This window comes from Tachysurus vachellii, chromosome 1 (assembly GCF_030014155.1).
Source record: "Tachysurus vachellii isolate PV-2020 chromosome 1, HZAU_Pvac_v1, whole genome shotgun sequence".
NCBI classification, from domain to species: domain Eukaryota; kingdom Metazoa; phylum Chordata; class Actinopteri; order Siluriformes; family Bagridae; genus Tachysurus; species Tachysurus vachellii.
In genome coordinates, this window is record NC_083460.1 from 30714494 (window position 1) to 30735070 (window position 20577).

The window sequence follows — 20577 nt, forward strand, 5'->3', positions numbered from 1 at the left end:
ATTCAGGTACTTTATTCTAAGTAATCTTTAGAAGTGCATGAATTAAAAAAAATTAATTTCTGGTCATCTCTTTCAAAATATTCATGCAGATTCTCAGAGTTGTCTCAGCCATGTCTAAACTCATACCTTTAAATATAAAACTTTGATAAAAAGTGGACTGATGAAGCAATTTGGACTCATCCAAAAAATACAAATAAGAAAAAGGCAGCAATTCAAATAAACATCTATATGTAGTCTAATTAGTTGCAAATATATTAACAGGATATGCAAAAAAAAAAATCCTAGTCATGATAACTACAATCTACAAATTTCCATGAGCTGCACTGGTTCCCATGTGCACTTTGATCACACTTTTATTTTAGAATGAATGAATTGCCCATGCTTTGGTTTGCACTCATGCCTAAAGAGCCCACAGCTCACAGTTTAATGGATAGTAAAGTTAAAGTTAATACAAATATTAAGTTATGAAGAGCTTTTTCTACCAGAAAAGTTCACAGAACTGGTTAAGACAACAGGTGTACAATGAGGGCAAAATGACACTAGAAGATGTTATGCTAGTAGGAAGATATTTTACTTTCATGCAGGCGAGCAATCAGTAATGAAATATGCAGGCCAAATAAAGACCACAATAATTTGAACTTGTGGGGTAGTACATGATACATAATACAGAGTATTTATTGTATATGTATTAGTAAGGGATAAGGTCATTTAATATAGACTACTTTGTTTATATTTGAGAAATAAAACACTATTTTTTCCCTTCAAAAATAGCTATTATTTACACATTATAAACAGATCGTAATCTTTACAGTGTTCAGTTCAGTGTTTTTTTGTGGGGAAAGTGGTGGTAATAACAATACTAAAAAAAACACAAACACAAAGCACATTTCATTTAGGCCTTTCTCACTTTGGGTTTAATTCTGAATACAGATTTATGGAGCAGCAAACAGATAGATATTTTTTTTTAAATCTAAATGTTACACTCCTTATCTCATTCACTTATTTGCTATAACTCCCTTGACTTCATGGCTGTATTGTAAGGATGTATAACTTGATGTATAATATTTTATACAATTCATTTCTCAGAATCCTCCTCCAAACAACATTGTACATGACCTGTCACATGACCTGTCTGCAACCTCCTTCTATTTCCCCAGCCGTCTAATCACCACTACCTGTTTCCTATCAGCACACATCCTTTAAATAACCTGAACTTCAGTGACTCTTTGTAGAGTTTTGTGCCTGGTGGTGTTTTAGTGATGACCTTGAGCTTTTTGTTTGTGTGCAGGCTATTTTGACAGCAACCTTGTCTGTTTTTGTTGTTTTTATTTCTTTTATTGACATTGAAACATAATTGAAGTGCTAAAAGAATGAAATCATAGTATAAAAAAATAGAAGGTTTATTCTGCAAAGAAGAAAGTTTTTAAAAAGGAAAAGGAGGAAAAAGAAGCAACTGGAACATTAAGACCTAATCGCTGAGATGGCACCTGCTTGATGAAAACTTACGTCATAAATAGTGTTAAAAATAGGAATTATACCTTGTAGAGATTTACTTGCATTTGCATCTGGTCATAAAGATCGGTGGCTTAAAATAAATGAAAATCTGACTGTAATTCCACATAAAACAGGATTAGCAAAGCGAAGTCTCATGATTAAAAACTTACAATTAATAAACCAGCACACTGCAGAAGTTATATTTTTAAGGTGAAAACACTATATTTTTTACTATAAACCAGAAGTGATATATTTACACTCCTGCCTAGGAAGCAAGCAGGATAAATAAAACCAAACATTGCATTTAACCAGAAACCTTTTTTTTTTAAAAGAAAAACATTTTCAGAGCACCCTTAGACTCGCTATTGCCCCATCTTCAAAAACACAGCTATATCAGATATCTATTATCACATCTTCCTGTGGACAAAGCAAGAAGTGGCATTTTTAAATAACATTTTCATTCTGGAACCAATTGGAATGAGTTTTTGTGTTTGTGCTCTTGTTTGTTTAATACAATTTTATTGTTTCTATAATGATTTTAATCCCTGAAATTACCAGCTTTCAATTAAGACCTTTAGAATGATCGTCTATTTTAATGTTCAGTTACGACAGCAATCAGAAATCTGGTCCTTCAGCAAAAGGATTGTGTGTGTCATCATTATGTCTGTGCTACAGAATGATCTAGTTGAATGCATTTTTTGTTATTGATGGACAAAAATAGGCGAAGACTGCTGAGGGTTAATAAAATTTCTGGGTAATGGGGTAATGAATGTTGGTCTGTCACAGGGGCACTATTCATCTTTTTTCTTGCCTGGGGCTTCCACAGTCTGTAGAAATGTCTCTAATGTGAACAGATATTTTATTAAAGAAGCTGGAATGTGAAGGGAAATTTACTAAATATTGCAAAAATCTCTTTTTTATATTGCAAAAAAGTCGCTTTTTCTTAAATCACTGACTCTACCTTTAAAATGCTAAAAAAATAATAAACTATTTTATTACTAAATGGGCTGAATTTCATATTTTGATGATTATTTTCATGCAGCTCACAGATCTATGAGATGGTGTTTGCTGTTGGACATTTCTTTCTGTCTTTCTTTGCCATTTTTTAACGCTGTTTTGGCAGATCCATTAATTTTTGACACCATTCCATTTTCATTATTCCTGTTCTCTCTTCCCATTTTACTTCCACATGCAGTAGATTGATTTGTTATGTCACGATCCTGTGTTGTACACAATCACACACCTGTGTGCGGACCTTCGTCTGAGCATAAATCCTCTCAGCATTTGGAAATAAGATAGAGAGAAATTTGTGAAGAAGGCTTTGAAGGTTGTCCTTTGCAAACACTTCCTCTTTAGGTGTGTTTACATTTGTATGTTTGACTGAAGTATGTTCAGGTACTGTATGTTGAGGTAAGTCAGTCCAGATGAGGAGAGAGAGGTTTTATCTGTCTTGTCAACGCTCATGAGGATCACTAATCCATTAATCCACTTCCTCGGCCAGCGCTCTACGCTTTCACTAACAGGAATTGTTAAAGGCTGTTGAAAGGAAAGTTACGCGTAAAATCAAATTTGCGCAATTTTCTGCCTTGTAGTTTAAGGCCTCCTAGGAAAAAGTCTTGCAGTGTAATTATGTTTACTGGCATAGCATGTGAATAGCAAGTGAAACTATTATATATATTTATATACAATTTATGTTTATAGTGTAACATTGTAATTTATTTTTTCTGTATACAAAGATACTATCAGCTAAATAAATCAGAACTGCTGAGTATTGTTCTCTATCAAAATCTGCCGCTGATGTCGTACATTCCTTCCTGGATTTAAATCTTTTGCATAAGAACAGCCTGATGATGGAGCTCTGCCTTACAGGGACAGGCATGTCTCTTAGTCCTCCTCCAGACGGTCACTATGTCTGAATGCTTAGCCAGAAACTCTTTTGCGAATGTATTGGGAGTTCTGAGTCTAACTGTTGCTGCCAGCTCAACATGAAGAGCTTCGCTGTCTTGTAATCCATGCAGAATGCTACTGAAAATGGAGAGACAGCCAGTGTGCCATTTTGTGTTTGTCTATTTGTCTGTCTGACCGTTTTAGTGACAAATAGGCTGTTGTAAAAGATTTTCCCTGTGACCGACAGGTGATATTTTTCTCTTAATCAGACAGTGATCCTGTGTGTCTGGGCACCTGAAAGATGCATCATTCACTTGGCAGCTGTTGAATAGGCAGAGACTGACACTGTGACACAAAAAGAACCACTTCATCTTGATTTATTCTTGCCTCGCTCAGAAAAATTACAGCCACACCTTGCTTGGGCAAGGGAGAAAATATGACGTCTTGTTGTAGGCTCTGTCTCTTTCTTTCTCTCTGGGCCCATCTCAGAGAGTCTTTTGTAAGTTGTCACACTGGAGCTGATAAAATGTGCAAAGCTCAAATCTGTGTCACAATCCTAATGGCCTGTGAGCATGTATCTGTCTCTGCAATAGAGAGAGAGAGACAGAAAGAGTGTGTGCGTGTGTGTGTCTGGTCTCGGCTGGTCTACTGTATTGATATGCAGGCCACACTGCTGCGGTGCTCGCAGACTGAAATGAGGAAGCTCTGGCGCGGAGGACTGGGATGAGATGTTTTAATGAGATTGTGGTCTCTTTAGCGGCCATGCAGCGCAGCACTGAATGTGATCTCAGGCTCTGCTTATTGGTTTATGCACGCCCGTGCACTTGCTAATGTGTTCACCGCTCCCATGCAGTGCTGCTGCGCCGCAACGGGGCTGATTTAAACAAATCACCCTCATGATCGAGGGAGGAAAAAACCTTGTGATAACAAAAAAGAAGACAATAAACAAAAGGAGATGTCTACGACTCTACGACTACGTGTTTTTACACAATATATTTGCATGCAGTGTGATTTTCCTGAAAACAATGTCGGTTGTGCATATAACTTGCACAATCATTGTATTAAGTTAAAAGAGTTATTGAGTTAATTGAGTTATAAGGCGTTATGGAATGGTTTCTTTCTTTGGTTAGTCCTCTAAAATCATACAGTATTCTGTAAATTAGAGACAATGCATTTTTATTTACTTTGTGCATCGAGACGAGGGAAAAAAAACAAAAATTGTCTCACATCTTTTAAATTCTTCAATATACAGGTTTGTTAAGATCTAAATCTTACCGATTTTGAAAATCCTTGTAAAGCAGCAGTAATTAAGGTAATCTAGCAGAAGCACATGGTGACGGTGCTGAGCTGGGGGTCTGTAATTTAATGGAAATGTAAATCTTTTCTAATATAATCTTCATGAAATCCATTTAACTCTCTGATGTTATAAATCACACTGACACACAATGACACAAGCTTCCCCTTCTAACTTTCCATGATCATTCAATTCCCTGAATGATAACAGTTATGATTCATAGTGGCTGTTTCTTAGAATTTTAACTTGCTGAATAAATTACTTTTAATAATACCTGAGTCCTTGAATAGTTATTGTTATAAGCTATTGTTATCAGTAGTGATTTTATATCATTCTGTATCTCAGCTAGCCGACTTTTTAGCTTGGATGAGAGCTTTAGCTTGGGCTAAACCTAACATTACTTATACTGTAAACTCTACCTCATGTCAACTGCTTTCTTTTCAATTTGTTAGACAATTTGTACATTTCTTGATAGTTCTTTGTAAGCAGGGTTTTGCTAAACGTTCAAAGTCACACTTAGGTAACAGTTAACCATTTAGCTAGAACGCTCACAAAACTAATACAAGACTTGAGTGAGATTTGAATGGTTAAACTTTCAAATGAGGTAATATGATGGGCCTCAAGAGTCTTTGTTAGAAAACAAACGTTGTTTTTAGTGCTCTTAAAAAAAAAGGACGCTGTCGCAAGCTTCACAGAAATATGTGCATTCAGGATCTGTATTTTAATTGAATTTAATCTCTAATGAGTGAGCCAGAGGTGACAATGGCAAGGAAAAACTCTCTGAGGTGATATGAGGAAGAAACGTTGAGAGGAACCAGACTCGAAAATGGGAACCCATCCTCATGTGAGTGACACCAGGTAGTGTGACTATAAATCATTTCCCTTCTATAATGGTATAATATATGGTCAAAAAGTACAATTGCAGAACCGGGAAAATCATTCTATTTTAATATGATGTCTATCTAACTGTCTATGGATGGAGACATTCTGAAGACTGTAGTCCAATTCCATCATAGCAAAACTGTTCATAAAATGTGCGGGGTCCAAAGCCATTTTTATTGTCTCTAAATGGTAGTATTCACAGTAATCTCTATCTATCTGTAGTATGTGAAGCCAGCAGCAGTGAGCAGCCTCCAAGGGATGAGACTCCACTAGAGGTAGGGCATGAGGATGGATCAGGCAGGTCTGGAGAGTAGAAGGGGTCAGGATCACTGGAATCTCAGTAGAGAGAGAGAGAGAGAGAGAGAGAGAGAGAGAGAGAGATTATTAGGTATGCTTACTGTCACATGTTCATTGTACACCTTTTTATGGCACAAGTTGATAAAAAACACAAAAGACTGAAGACATCAGACTGTAGTTTGTACATATATTTTAAGAAGAGTGTATTATACAGTATGTAAGTGCATGAGACTACATGCTATTAGAGAAATATAATAAATGACAGTCTGTTCTCATTTTCTGTTACCAGCCTGAAATTGCTTATTTCTTTTTAACATTATGCACAAAAAGGACCATTCCTCTTGTGCCACAGCAATGATAAAAAAGACTGACCAATCTGTCTTGACCCAAGATACTTACATTCAAGCCACATATATTGCAATGCTTTAAAATAATTATCATTTTTATTTAAAAACTCATATTTTTGCTACATTTTTACAAGAGAAAAACCTTAAACTTTGTTAAAAATGTTGATAATCCATATTAACAATTGTTTGCTTATCTTTGATACTGTAAGAGCTGCTGTTATAGAAATCAACACCTTCTGACACCTTCTGCTCTGCGGTAGTGTCATTTATCACAATATCAAAGTATTGCTTTAATGTGTTGTGTGGTTATAAAGCTTTCTGTTTTTTAGACATTTTATGCTTTAGCCCATTTTGAACATTTATATCCATCTGTATTTTCTCTTAAGAAAAAAGGATGAGTGCACTCTGGGGGAAATGATCTTAAAGTATCTCTCGTCACTTAGCAGCAGATGTATGGAGGCCTTAGGACAGCTCTGGGGGCTGTTGGTAAAAGCATTGGACATTTTTTTTTCTTTGTTCCCTCTACTAAAGTGTAGATAAATAAAATGGTGCACACTCTGCCCTGACGCTCTATGAAAAATACATGCACGTCTTTTGCTTACCCTCCCCAGGCCCTATGGTAGGCTAGACTCCGACACAAATCTTGCTTGCAAAATGTCAAGCAGGTCCAGAGAGGCTTATGCCGTAAGGATGATCTCAGTGACCTACCTCAGATAGCATGTATGTATGTGTGCTTTTGTGTGGGTGTGTGTATGTGCGTATGCTGGAGAGGAAGACTGAAGTTTGAAGAAACTGTAGTATGATAGATAACCGCATGCACCCTCTGAGCTACTCACATTGAACTCGCTCAGCCCTGGTCACTGGGATTTGGGTTTTATGCATATGCACATGTACATATGTCTGTGTTGAGTTTAAGAGATGAAATTCCCCAGAAAATTCACTTTAGGTTCTGAGGTTCTCCTATGCAAGAGCCCAGCAAAATTACAGATGTTACAAAGGTATGATTTAATGAAGCTTCACTGTTCATTTAATATTATTTCTGTTTAGAGACCTGAATCAATTCTGTGAAACTGGCATGGTTTTTATTAATTTACATTTATGCCATAAATGAAAATGCCATAAATGTAAATTAATAAAACCATGCCAGTTTCACAGAACTGATTCAGGTCTCTAAACAGAAATAATAATTTTTATCTCATTTTAGACAACTGAGCAATTGAGGGATAAGGGCCTTGCTCAAGGGCACAGGACTGGACACATGGTGGACCTGGTATTTAAGCTCACAACCTTCCAATCAACACCTTACCCACCAAGCTACCACATCTCCTAATGCATCTGAATCAATGACAGAGTTCACTGTGCTCATTGTGCTCCATTAAGAAGGTGTGGCCTCTGTACTTTAGACCCAGTGAAGGAGGCAAAACCTCTGTGTCTCTGTCGCACTAAAGGAGCCGTGGCCTCTGTCCATCAGACATAGTAATAGAGAGTCTTCTAAATTATGTCAAATTGAATGCCTCAAAGACTGAATGGGTGTCATTTTGCTATTTTGGCAGGTGAGCATTTGCGAGTGTGTCCTCAAGGCTACACATGTTGCACAAGCGCCATGGAAGAGACGTTGTCCAACCTGAGCCGCAGAGAGTTCGAGGGATTGGTGAGAGAGGCAGGACGCTCCATTCAGGCTTCCCTGAATGCCCAGTACAGAAGCTTTGACAGTGAGTAACACAGTGTAATTCAACCACACACACGCACAGACTCTGAGAACCAACAGGGGGCAGCAGGGAGGACGAGGAGGTGTGAGACTGCTCTAGATTGACACTGATTTTTATATATTCTATCATCAAAGCTTCCATCTGTTTTTGCTTAGCGTTTTTATGCTTAGCACCTGGCTAAACGAACAGTAAAGGGTGAAAGGTGAGCACTTTGAAGTATACACTCTCCCTCTCACTCTCATGTGACACTAAGTGCAGATTAAAGTGAGGACGGAAATGTTCCTTTTCTCTCTCACCATGTGGCTTTTCATGGCCTTCCCCAGCAGTGACCCATTAAAATGTGATCAGCTATGATAGACCGACCATATCGTATCCGGCAGTAATGATCAGAAACCAAGCAGGAGCCTTTATGGTGAGGTGCTTTCATGATGTAGAAAGCCAGGCTGTCTGTAATATTATGTATATTTTATACATATGAGTCCTGTAATAGTCGATTATAATCTTTCAGGGAGGCAATGTTCTGTTCTGGGTTACTGGACTAAACTTAAATTTAAACTGATACAGAGAACAAAAAGAGCAAGATTGGAATAAAAATGTAAATTTGCATTTAGAAATAAAAACAATAAATTACAATTATAGACTCTGAAGAATTAAACTAATTAAAATAATACAATTGAAAATAAATAGAAAAGAAAATGTAGTCTGAGAAATGACACAAATACTTATTCATTATCATGCATTGGCTAATTCATTATTCTGAATTTTACATCAAACTGACAAAATCACTTGATGCTGATTTAGTTTAGTTTTTATGTTGTAGTGGATGATTTCTAATCGCAACCCTCTTACACTATGTTCACGTAAGTGATCTACAAGTTTATGATGCACGTGCATGAAAAAACATCAGCAGCAAGCACGTGACATGTGAGTTTATAGTTTTACAACTTTATGTAAATTAGGTTTGATTCTATGCTATAAAGTGACAATCCTCACGATTGTCTCAAATCATTCCTCAAACCACTTGGATGGTGCATGTGGTATGACATTATTAATTTTCAGAGTAACAACTTATTTCCTTCCTGTGCTTTGTTCCTATGTACTGCTTTCCTCAGCCATAGATTCATCTTATGTCATTATGACACAAAAATCTCCTTAAATGTGTGTTACACAGAAATATAAATCTTGGAAGGAAATAGCAGAGACTGTTAATGCCTATGGAGAATTTTTTTTAGCCTGTACAGTTCAGTTTAATACATTATTTTTGAATAGCAGACATTGTGAACAACACTGCTAATCTGATAATAGATAATAAAAATGCCTGCCACAACTAATCTAAGAACTAATTTAACATTATGTGAGACGAGCGACTTGACGCAGAGTGCAGGGTTAGCGTGATCTGACTAGCTAAAGATGTCAAATCACAAGACAAGCTTCTTGCTAGCAGGGTAAGTGCAGGTTGAAAGGAAACAGCTTCTAAATTACTGCCCCTGTTACATAGACAAGTTATTCAAAGAAAATAAGAACACCAAAGGCAATTAAAAATTTTTTAATTCAGCCTAATAATATTGAAGCTAGCAAAAATGTTCTACCAGCAGTTGTATGTATAATAATCATATACTTTTTTGCATTGTACAAGTACTACTTTTTTTTTAATTTTTCAAATTTATTTTAGCCTAAAAAACAGCCGTATTTTTCAAACACATTACTCATCCTCCCAAAGGTGAACTACTGAAATGCTGTCTGAGTCTCAGACAGAAAACAAGTTTTGGCTTTGATCTGTTCAAAGCTAGTTTGGCAGCTCGGATCCAGCGCTCGCTGTTTCTCCTGCGGGAGTGTGTTTGAGCTGGAGGACAAAGCGTGAATATTTTCATCTGCTCCCAAGACATACACGTGTGTTTACCATGAACACTTTAAAAACTTTCCAAGCAGTGACGTTTTGATTCTTGAAGTATTTATGTGAGCTGTGTGAGTCAGAGAAAATATTCTATTTTATGTTTGATCAAAGATTCATATAATACAGTTGAACATTTCAACATTTTTAACAACGTTTATTTGAAGGCTGTCGACAGAAGCAATTTATAACACATACATAAACATTACTCTGAACTGTTCAGCTTATTATTCAGGTATTCATAAATAAGTATACTATTTAGTAACTACTCTGAAATGTATGTTGTGTGTGTGTGTGTGTGTGTTTTTGTGTGTGTGTGTGAGAGAGAGAGAGAGAGAGAGAGAGAGAGAGAGAGAATTATGTAGAATGCAGCAAACATCTCGTGCAGAGGTTTATAGATTTAATAACATTTTTTTACCAGAGTTTGATGAATTCAAGGCTTTCATCAGATGTTAATACATTTTCTGTAACAGCAGCTCTGACACTAAAACATGCTGCAAATCACTGCTTTATATTAATGCACTCATGCTAATATGATATCGTCTCTATAGTAACAAATCATTCTCAGGGATTTGTACAGTCGGTGATTACATAAGCTAAGACTGATAATAAACACTCACTCACTCACTCACTCACTCACTCACTCACTCATTTTCTACCGCTTATCCAAACTACCTCGGGTCATGTGGTGATAATAAACAGATTTTTTAAAGTAATTTATTAATAAAAACCATTTTGTTTATATGCTTCAGTTTTCTGTAAAGAGATATTTATTTAACATTTATAGCAGGATCCAATTCTCGGGGACATGCCAAGCTGAATTTCATCTTATTAAATTCAAGACTGAGAAATACAGAGAGGTTTGTGAGGGAATGATTTTTATAGCTGCTAGATTTTAGGTGAGCACAGAAACTTGTCCTGCAATCAGAAAATAAATAAAACCATCATATATCTATTATATATAGTAGAATATTTCATCCACCAGTCAGAGTCCCCAAATACAAATGACTTCAAAAGTCTTCATTACTTACTAAATGATACTTTAAGAAAGATTTCTTCATAAAACAGATGGCTGTAGTTATTTTCAGGAGAAACATTTGGTGATGAAAAAAATAGCATAAATAACACACAAAGGGTGGTGAAATGAAAAAAATGAGTTTAATTATGGATCATATTTGTAAATTATGTCTTTTAAGCACTACAAAATAAAATCCCTGATATTATTATCAATAGTATTTTATTTTAACATTTTTAATTTCTATTTTTACATTTTTCTTAGAGGTGTATGATCTTTGGACACTTTTTGGACTCTTAAGGATATTAGCACACATGAGTGTTGATGGATCCTTGATGGAAAAAGCACCAGATGGAGCACTCCATAGATCAGATTAGCTGAATTTCATGTCAGCCTGTTTCTACAGCTAACTTCATTTCAGTTCAACACATTACAAATCTCCATAGAAATGTGGACTGAATAAAATAGATGTCCTGACAATTTGATTTAATACAATCTCAGAGTTCTGTAAATTGAATTGACCCTGAGGCTGGTCACCTTGGGGTTCTGTCTAAGCACAAGCTGACTCCATTTTCTAACTTCTTTTCTACAGCATACTTTCTGGACCTCCTGGACAGGTCTGAGAGCTGGCTAGAGAGATCATTTGTTAAGGCACTGGGATCTCTATATGCACCCAATGCTGGAGTTTTCCGTGACCTCTATGCTGATTTGCGCCGATATTACCGCGGCACATCGTTGAATCTAGAGGAGGCACTTGATGAGTTCTGGATGCGTTTGCTGGAGCGCCTGCTGAAGGCCTCTGATCCATCCCTTGTCTCTGATGATTTCCTTGAGTGCGCGTCCAAACAGACAGAGACCCTGCGGCCATTTGGAGACGCTCCGCGAGAGCTTAGGGTCCGATTGGTGCGCGTGCTGGTTGCTGCTCGTGCCTTTGTGCAGGGTCTCAACGTGGCTGGAGAGGTTGTGAGGAAGGTTTCTCAGGTATGGTGGGTAATATTTTTCCCATAGATAATGACAATGCTGATGATATATTCTGTTTTTGTATTGATATTGTTTTTTTCTTTTATTTGGTTTCTGTTTTTATGAATTAGAAAGGAACATATTATTGTATGGTATGGCCATTAATTGTTTTATTTAGTAGAGCTCACACCAGAGCCATAGCTATTTATGATAACAAAAGCATCACAATAAAGCAAGTTCAAAAGCAAAACTTAAAATCTTCCTCTTCAAAGCTTCATAAACAAATGTTTAAACCTCAATATCATGATTATCATTGATAAATGTATCAAAACATTCAAATCATTATTAAAGCAGCGGTTTGTAATATTTAGAGCCATCTGGTCCCTGCAAGGTGAACTGCAATCACAATTAACCAAAGTCTACTGTAATCGGTCAGAATTTAATAAATTTTCTGTCATCAGTAGCTCTGAATTAAGTGCTTGTTCTAAGTTATGGTTTTCATAGTAACAGATTATACAGGAACTGGTGGGTGGTCCAAATAAACAGATATTAAAAACATGCAAAATAAGCATATTAACAAATAAAAGTCCCTGATATGGTGGCATTTGCTATGAGGAGAAACAATTGTAATGACTGTTTAGAACTGTTTTACCAGTTTAAATGGAAAATAAAGAAAAAAATTTCAATAAATAAAAAAAACAAATTGTAACCATTAGTGAATTATTGTGGTAAATGAAGAACTTCAGGATGTTCGGTTTCTTCAACCAATTTCTGCAAACCGCAGTTCAAACCAATCAGCAATGATGAAATTTAAAATAATTAAAGAAACTGTACAGTTTAAACATAGGTTTTGTTGCCAAAGCTGTCTAGCTGCTTAATAATTGGTGTTAGTGTAGATATTTATAACTCAGCACCCATGCTACAACAAGATCTAAAAACATCATTAAAAATTAATTGCCATTCTGGGATTACCTGACTCAACTATCTGGCAACCCACCTGGGATTAGGCGTGAGCAATTTTATTCATCTGGATAAAAAAGGCACTGAGTGTAAAACCTTTAAAGAGAATGCATCAGTGTGTCCTACACCTGCTTGAGCTCTCCATGTAAAATCAAGCTCAAGCCCTCTCAGGCTGTCCTTCCTTCTCTTAACCGGAGCTCACAGCTCCCTTGATGAACGAGAGCAGGCCGCAATGCGACAGCTCTCTCTGCTTTTTGAGACTAGCGACAGAGCAGCCATGCCAGTCTCTAGAGATTCCTGGTGCACAGGCTTCCTTTACACTGATGAGGAGGGGGGTGTAGCAGCGCACGATGGTGCATATGCTGTAATAATGAACCCAACACTAAAGAAGCTTTACCATTGGCCCTCAGACCGTTTCTAATTATTAATCCACAGCATTAGTTTTGGCGTGTTGCCATTCGTGTTTAAGCATCAGTTCTGTTTCAGCAGGCTCATCATATTATTGTATTTTTATGGTGAGCTATACAGAGATATTAGTAACATTAACATGTGCTCTACTGCCCTTCAGCTATTTTCTTAGCTCAGACTGGCATTTTATCCCTTTAGTCTGAGTTTGTGCTGCTTTCAATACTGTGATTGTATTTCAGTACAAGTAAATCAAAGTGTACTGTTTGCTTCATGTTTTAATTGATCACCTACCAGATGCATTAACTGAAGCTATTTCTGACTAGCAGTTGGACGACATGGCAAAAATATGTGACCGTACTTGAAGGCGATACAAAATACATTATTACAATATTTCAAGTGATATTGGAACTTATATTCAAACAAGCAAAACAGTATTTATACAAGGCAAAAGTTTTATTAAGAAATTTCCTAACGTAAACTTAATACGTAAATCAGGTTTATTTATAGTGAAGAGGAAAGTCACCCTGTTTGCAAAGAGCTGGAAGCAATGGAGGGTAGATTTTTTTCTTTTTTTAACATTAATTAAAACTGAATGTGAGGTATAAATAAAAGGTTGGGTGTTTGAAGAAAGGAATAAATCATTAGATTTGAAGAAAGGAAAAAACTATTCAGAGCTGATACCTCTGAATTCACAAACAGTGGCACAATGGCGATTTCTTATAATATTGCCCATTTCCACAATGTTGTTTGACTTTGCAGTCAATGCTAATTGTGAATTCAGTTTCATTTAGTCATAGGGAGGTTTTTCTTAACTATTTCCTTAACAATAGGAAATTGACAATGCTTTAAATGACAGTTCCTGTCAAAGATTGCGGGCTGGATTGTTAAATTATGGTAGCTGCAATGACGAACTTGTTGAAATCTTTTGTTAAAATCACAAATTAATTAGATTTGAAGATCATTCTTGAGAAATCATTAGTGTGACTTTAAATGATGAATCTGACCAGGACTCGTATTTATCCCAGGAATGGGGTAAATATGATGCACAGGAATAAGACCAACTTTATGACATGAAAGAAGCTTAACAGAAACAATGTAAAAAAAACTCTTTAACGAATTGCTTACGTGACCATAATTATACAGAGCTTGTCATTAGAATGATTATGAAAACATGCATTGTGTGTGTTTAGGTTCCTCTAAGCTCTGAGTGTAACCGTGCAATTATGAAGCTGGTGTACTGCACACACTGCCGCGGCCTGGGTTCGGCCAAACCCTGTACCAACTACTGCAAGAACGTCATGAAGGGCTGCCTGGCTAATCAGGCTGACCTGGATGCAGAGTGGCAGAATCTCATCGGTAAGTCTCTCTCTCTCTCTCTCTCTCTCTCTCTCTCACTCACTCTCTCTCTCTCACACACACACACACACACACAACACACACACACACACACACACACACACACACACACACACACACACACACACAGTATGCACTGCTCATCCTTCTGGTACAGTACAGTCCAAAAAGCAGCTATTAACAAAGCTCCACACCGTCTGTATTGTGTTTAAATGAAAATGCTGCACATCTCTGTAGTGAGACTTTTAGCTGAATCTTTTGGCCTGCTTCAATTGTTATTTATGACCTGCTGTTTATTAGGGTTTTTAAACCAACTTATGTGGGTGGAGTATTAAGTGCATAATGGAGATAAATTTGCAACAATTTTTCAGAAAAAACATGAAAAATGGCATGACTAGAACTATTACATGTTTATTTGAACACTTGGTTTCCTGGGATTTGTACATTACATTAGTGTAAAGTAGTGTTTTTATGTTTTTATTTTACTACAGGTGACACTATCTTTGCCAGTTAATTGATATTTAAATGTTGACTTTATTGATAGAAAATGTTGAAAATGGCAGTATTTGCATGCATTATAAAACCAAGATTTTGGATTATGCTAATTAATTTAACTTCTACAGAACCGTGTCCTGGAAATTGTTTTATTCGTTTAAGTAAGATTGCACTACAAAAATACACAGATGATCAAATTTGTTTTTCAAGCTGTTTTTCGGTAAAACAAGAATTCTACATTTTGAGAATAAGTTTGTAAATGCGGGAAAGAAAATGGCAGATTATGAGGTAAAAACAAAAGCTCACATAAATACAATAAATATAACTTTAAGGTTCTAAAAGAAATATTCATAATGGCACATAATGTGGTTATTTATATCAAGTAACATGATTCTCATGGATCTGACATGACTGTGAAGTGGGCAGAGAGTAAAAGAATTAACCAAATTTGCAGATTTTTGCATTTAGCATTCATTTATTGCAAACTTTTGGGTGATGAACAAAATGCAACTGAGACATTTACAATCAAATCTGGATTTTCCTAATATGGAGACAGCAGCTAAACTAAGTTATAACTATATCAGACAAGACAAGTTATTCAGAATCCCTGTTCCTCTCTGTTTGGGTTAAGATACTATGCTGCAGGTGGCTGCTAGCTTCGGCTCTGAGCCCAACATGGACGTGGTGCTGCACTCCATACCAGTACGCATCTCAGAAGCTGTGCTGCACATGCAGGAGAACATGGAGCTCTACACCAATAAGGTCAGCTCTTCATATTCACATATTTACGGATTGCTAAAAGTGATCTGATGTCTTGCATTCTGTTTGAATATAAGTGTGTGTGTGTGTGTCAGGTTTTCCAGGCATGTGGAGGGCGTGGAGAGGAAGGAACCCAGAGCTCGGTGTCTGAGGAGCCCATAAAAAAGGGGAAGAGTGTCACAGCACTGGAGTACAAGTCCAGCTCCACAGCAGCTGTCAGACTGGAAGTGCAGGTCAGTGTGTGTGTCTTGTGCTGCACTGTTACTCTTGTATCTGTCAAGATCCTGACATATCTGCATCTGTGTTTGTGTATGTGTGGTGGCCTGCAGGTCTCTGACGTATCTAGTAAAATGAAGGAGATGCAGCTGTACTGGATTCAGCTCCCCTCGGCTCTGTGTGGCAGCAAAGCAGCATCCGGATCCTCCAGCGATGACGACTGCTGGAACGGCGTGGCCAAAGCACGGTATGATGCATTTAGCATTTATTTTCATGGCTCTTGGTGCGTAATCTGGAACTGCTCCATGATTTTCCATTACAAATTAGCCAGCTGATCCACCGGGAGAGCTCCATAGCTATTCATTCTATATAATGCAACCATGTGCTTCATTGTTGATCTGGCACTTCTGGTTCATGCTTATTTAATGAAGCACACTGAAGATACACAGATTTTCTCAGTTCTATGTAAATTATACATGATGTGCTAAAGCAACAAATCCAGACATTTTGTTACAGGGATTTCTCGGACCAGTCATTATTCTTATTATCTGTCTATCTATCTATCTATCTATCTATCTATCTATCTATCTATCTATCTATCTATCTATTTATTTATTCTGTTAGTTAGTTAGTTAGTTATTGATTTTTTATTCATTAATAATAATAATAATAATAATAATTATTATTATTATTATTATTATTGCTGTTATTAATATTATTTATTTATTTATTTTTACATTAATTTTTATTTATTGTTTTTTTTAGAACCTTTGCTTCTTATATTTATGCTTCATCGCTATTATTACTATGCACCAACACACCAAGGCAAATTCCTTTACATGTAAACCCTACAGTACCTAGTAATAAACCTGATTCTGGTTCTGATTCTGATTCTGGCGCATGTGAAATATGAATATGAAGGAGTGTGTTTATTTACTTTCCTTTATCATCCTTTCCCGACAGAAAAAAAGCATTTGGAGGAGAAACTAAAAGTAGATCATGTTGTAAAACTATGTTATAGTTTTCTGTTTATCATGTTTGGTATTTTAAGGAAACATGGCATGCAGCCAACAGAACATACTTAACAATACAATATAACAAACCCAGCAAGTAGTGTGAGTAGAAAAAAATGGTATAAGAGCTTTACTCATATCAATAGGTTCAACTACAAAACGTAGCAATTATTTTGCATTTGTTTAGTTAATTCCCATTGAAAGCACCACAGTTCAGAATCAATGCCTGCAGCCCAGTAGGGTTTAAGTAGCAGCCTCAAACTAAGTTCGTCCCTTTTTACACTTCATATCAATGCATCGATTGTTCTGCAGGTTTCTTGCACTGCCACAGAACTGCCCTTTATTGACTAGAACTCAGACATGATTAATCACATCTGATGAGTTTGTTTGTGGATGAGACCAAATGCCATTATCAATAATCGCTCTGAAGGTGTTGTGTGAAGTACCAAATCTCTGCACTCATGCATCATTGTGCATACTTTGACAACAGTAAGAAAAATGAAAATGTCAATATCAGGAGAATATAGTGTCACACCCCGAGGACAGACAAGGCCAGAGAACAGAATTGTTCCTAAGACAATTTTAAATGTCATGAATGTCATGAATGCAGATTGATGAATTAGGCCTGGTGGTTTCTTTACTGGTATAATTTTCTTATAATTACAATCCTGATTTTATGAACACAATAAGAACAAAACAATCAACTATGAATTTTTAACCACAGAACCTAAACCAAATAAAATCAAATGAAGATTTTATAACTGTTCAAAGGTCCACTAATATATGCAAAATAATGGAAATATATAATTGTTATATACTTTTACATATATCTTTGTTACACATGCACTACTGTATATTTACATTTGCTTTAAATGAGCCAATTTTCTCGTAAAAATCTCCCTCAATAGTTGTTGCCGTGTTTAGATCATGTAACCACCAGGGATATGGCAGGGGAGACATTTTAGCAAAAGATGAACATTTATGTGTTTATTGGCTTCCACTGACACATTGGACAGTGTCCAAAATAGTCATAGGTCTTTATGGGTGCTTTTACACACACAGTATTGTCTGTTTGAAAGGAATCATGGAGCAATCATCTCCCAAATGGTTTGGTTTTTAGGCAAGTTAGAACGCAGCAGTAACGCACAATATAATCTATAATATAAGCACGTGGGTGCTGAGTGGGTTACTGTCCCTACATACATACCATAGTTAAGCAGATGAATCCCATGATATTTGTAGCGAGATAAAAAACATCTGTGTGGTGGATTGTGTCTTCACAGGTACCTTCCCCAGCTCATTGGAGATGGTCTGGCCAATCAGGTCAATAATCCTGAAGTAGACATTGACATCACCAAGCCTGACATGAAGATACGGCAGCAGATCATGCAGCTGAAGATCATTTCAAATCGCCTGAAAAATGCCCTTGATGGCAACGATGTGGATTTTCAGGACACAAGCAAGTAGCACAAGAACCATTAGTGGAACCATTAAGACTTGCATTTGGTTATGAACAATAGAAGAAAGGTGTTTTTCTCAACTACAAGACAGGTTTGCCCTCTAGTGGGTGCTGTGTCTTTCACAGTGAAACATACTAATTCTACCATGTTCACTCATTAGCGCTTTTACATTGAAATTTAATTCAAATTCTGGCAATAATACAAGTGACTTAAAAAAATTGAAGACACTGTTGTGTCTGAAAGAAACTTATAAAGAAAATTAAAATAGGCCAATAGTCTAGAAAATACACAAAGGTGAATAATTTTATTTTTTTAATTTTAACTTTTGTCTTTGGTGTGTATTTTAAGTAAGTAAGTTTTTTGTTGTTGTTTGTTATAAGTACATTGAAATAAGCATAGACTGCTTGCTGTCAAGATGTTTGAGGAAAATAATCCATAATGTGGTGGGGTGAGGCAAAGTGGAGAGAAGATATGACCCTAAAGTGGATTATTTTCATATAACGTGTTTTATTCCTCTTATACCACATCCAGTAGAAATTTAAATTTATACGAATTACACATGTTTTTTTTTTTTTATCTATTTAATGTTGTGGGAAATCCCCAAGATAATTTAGCTTATGTTCTCACGTAGCTGTAAACTAGCCTCTCTTTGTTTTAATATGACAAAACTTTAAGTATCAGTTTTTAAAAATTGTTTTTAAAAATTCTTATATTGCATAGATAATTTGCTACACAAGTCCCTGTGTATGAGCTTTCACTACAGAATGAGAACATATTAAATAGAAGTTATGATATGAACCGAGCTTTGAATTAGAGCTTAATAACCGTCAGAGCTGTTGTTATATTCAACATTCTTAGATGTGTCATTGTGTGAATAGGACTGTGGTCAAATTTTATTTAATATTCATTAATCCCCTATACTCTCTGCTTGTTAATCAGTCATTCATCCTTAGCCCCTTTCCCCAGCTTTAAATTTTTTTTATTAATTTATTACTGCAGTAAAATACTGTAGTAATTTCATAACTAAAGTGAAACCTGTGGGAAAACAGATGAGAGAATTGAATGGCTATGAAAAAGAGGATTCTCTGCAAGAATGAGAACTGTACTTGATATACCAGAAAACTGCCATTAGATCTTTTTATAACCATTTTCTTATCCCTTTATGTTTCTAGGTGATGACATCAGTGGTTCTGGCAGTGGCATGTGCAGTGAGCAGCTCTGTGTCCGGAGCGGGCCGCCGGTCTTTGGGCCTAAACTGGACAGACCCAAATTGGACACGTTTATCCCAGAGAACAAACAAGTGAAAAGTGGTGAGAGTCGACTAGTACCATCTGCCTTCTTAATAGTGGTGCTGATCTTGATCAATCTGCTGTTCAGACGGTAATACAAACATAGTCCTGCCACCAAACTGGACCTGGGGGATTCGGATGAGTTAGTAGGGAATCGAAGAAAAACTGACAAGTTAGTGAGCTGACAAGATTGCCAAATGAAAAATCATGTGGCTGATTGGACCTTTTTTTCTCTGAGAAGACTGAGGGAACAATGTCGTTTTGTATGTATGTAAGTTTTACAGCTGATTTTGTCTTTCTCTGTACCTTTGAATGTCAAAAAAGTATCAAATTCTCTGCGATGTTTTTTTTTCTTTTCTTTTCTTTTCTTAATGATGGGTAATGGTGCACATGACTCAGAAACCTCATACGCAAGTTGTCCAAGCAGTGAGTCTGTGCTTCATTTTATTTTCTAATGCTAATTTATAAACAACTTCCTTTTTTTTTCAGCACTTCACAAATAAAAAAAAGGTAAAACAAAACAAAAAAGAAGATCTACGTCGAAGATCTATGTTTGGATGCATGGACATGCATTTAGGAAAGTCCCAGAAAATGAAATGATTATATAAGATAAAATCAAATAAATTCAGTTGTCCTGCTTCATTGAATCAGACTGTCATTGGATCTTCCTGTACTGTCATTCATTTAAGCTCCTTTTGCTGGTTGCCATGAATTAAAATCAATAAATATCTGTCAACGTGGGTGTAAAGTGGTTTGTTTAATTTCACCAGGATTTCTTTAGTAGAACAGTAATGTTTGAAATTTCTGGAAATGTATAGTACAAGAAGCTGTGTGGGTAAATGTGT

At 36.3% G+C, this 20577-nt stretch overlaps 1 protein-coding gene across 1 annotated transcript in view; it reads left to right on the forward strand.

The window, feature by feature from the left end:
• gpc1a (glypican 1a) overlaps positions 1–20480 on the forward strand; it is a 37300-nt gene extending 16820 nt beyond the window's left edge. The window contains exons 2-9 of the mRNA XM_060882598.1: positions 7755–7913; positions 11409–11797; positions 14335–14500; positions 15627–15757; positions 15850–15987; positions 16084–16217; positions 18267–18442; positions 19616–20480. Coding sequence (XP_060738581.1) covers positions 7755–7913; positions 11409–11797; positions 14335–14500; positions 15627–15757; positions 15850–15987; positions 16084–16217; positions 18267–18442; positions 19616–19827 — 1505 coding nt within the window. The 3' untranslated portion in view covers positions 19828–20480. The remainder of the gene's footprint in view (positions 1–7754; positions 7914–11408; positions 11798–14334; positions 14501–15626; positions 15758–15849; positions 15988–16083; positions 16218–18266; positions 18443–19615) is intronic.
• The last annotated feature ends 97 nt before the right edge of the window (positions 20481–20577 follow it).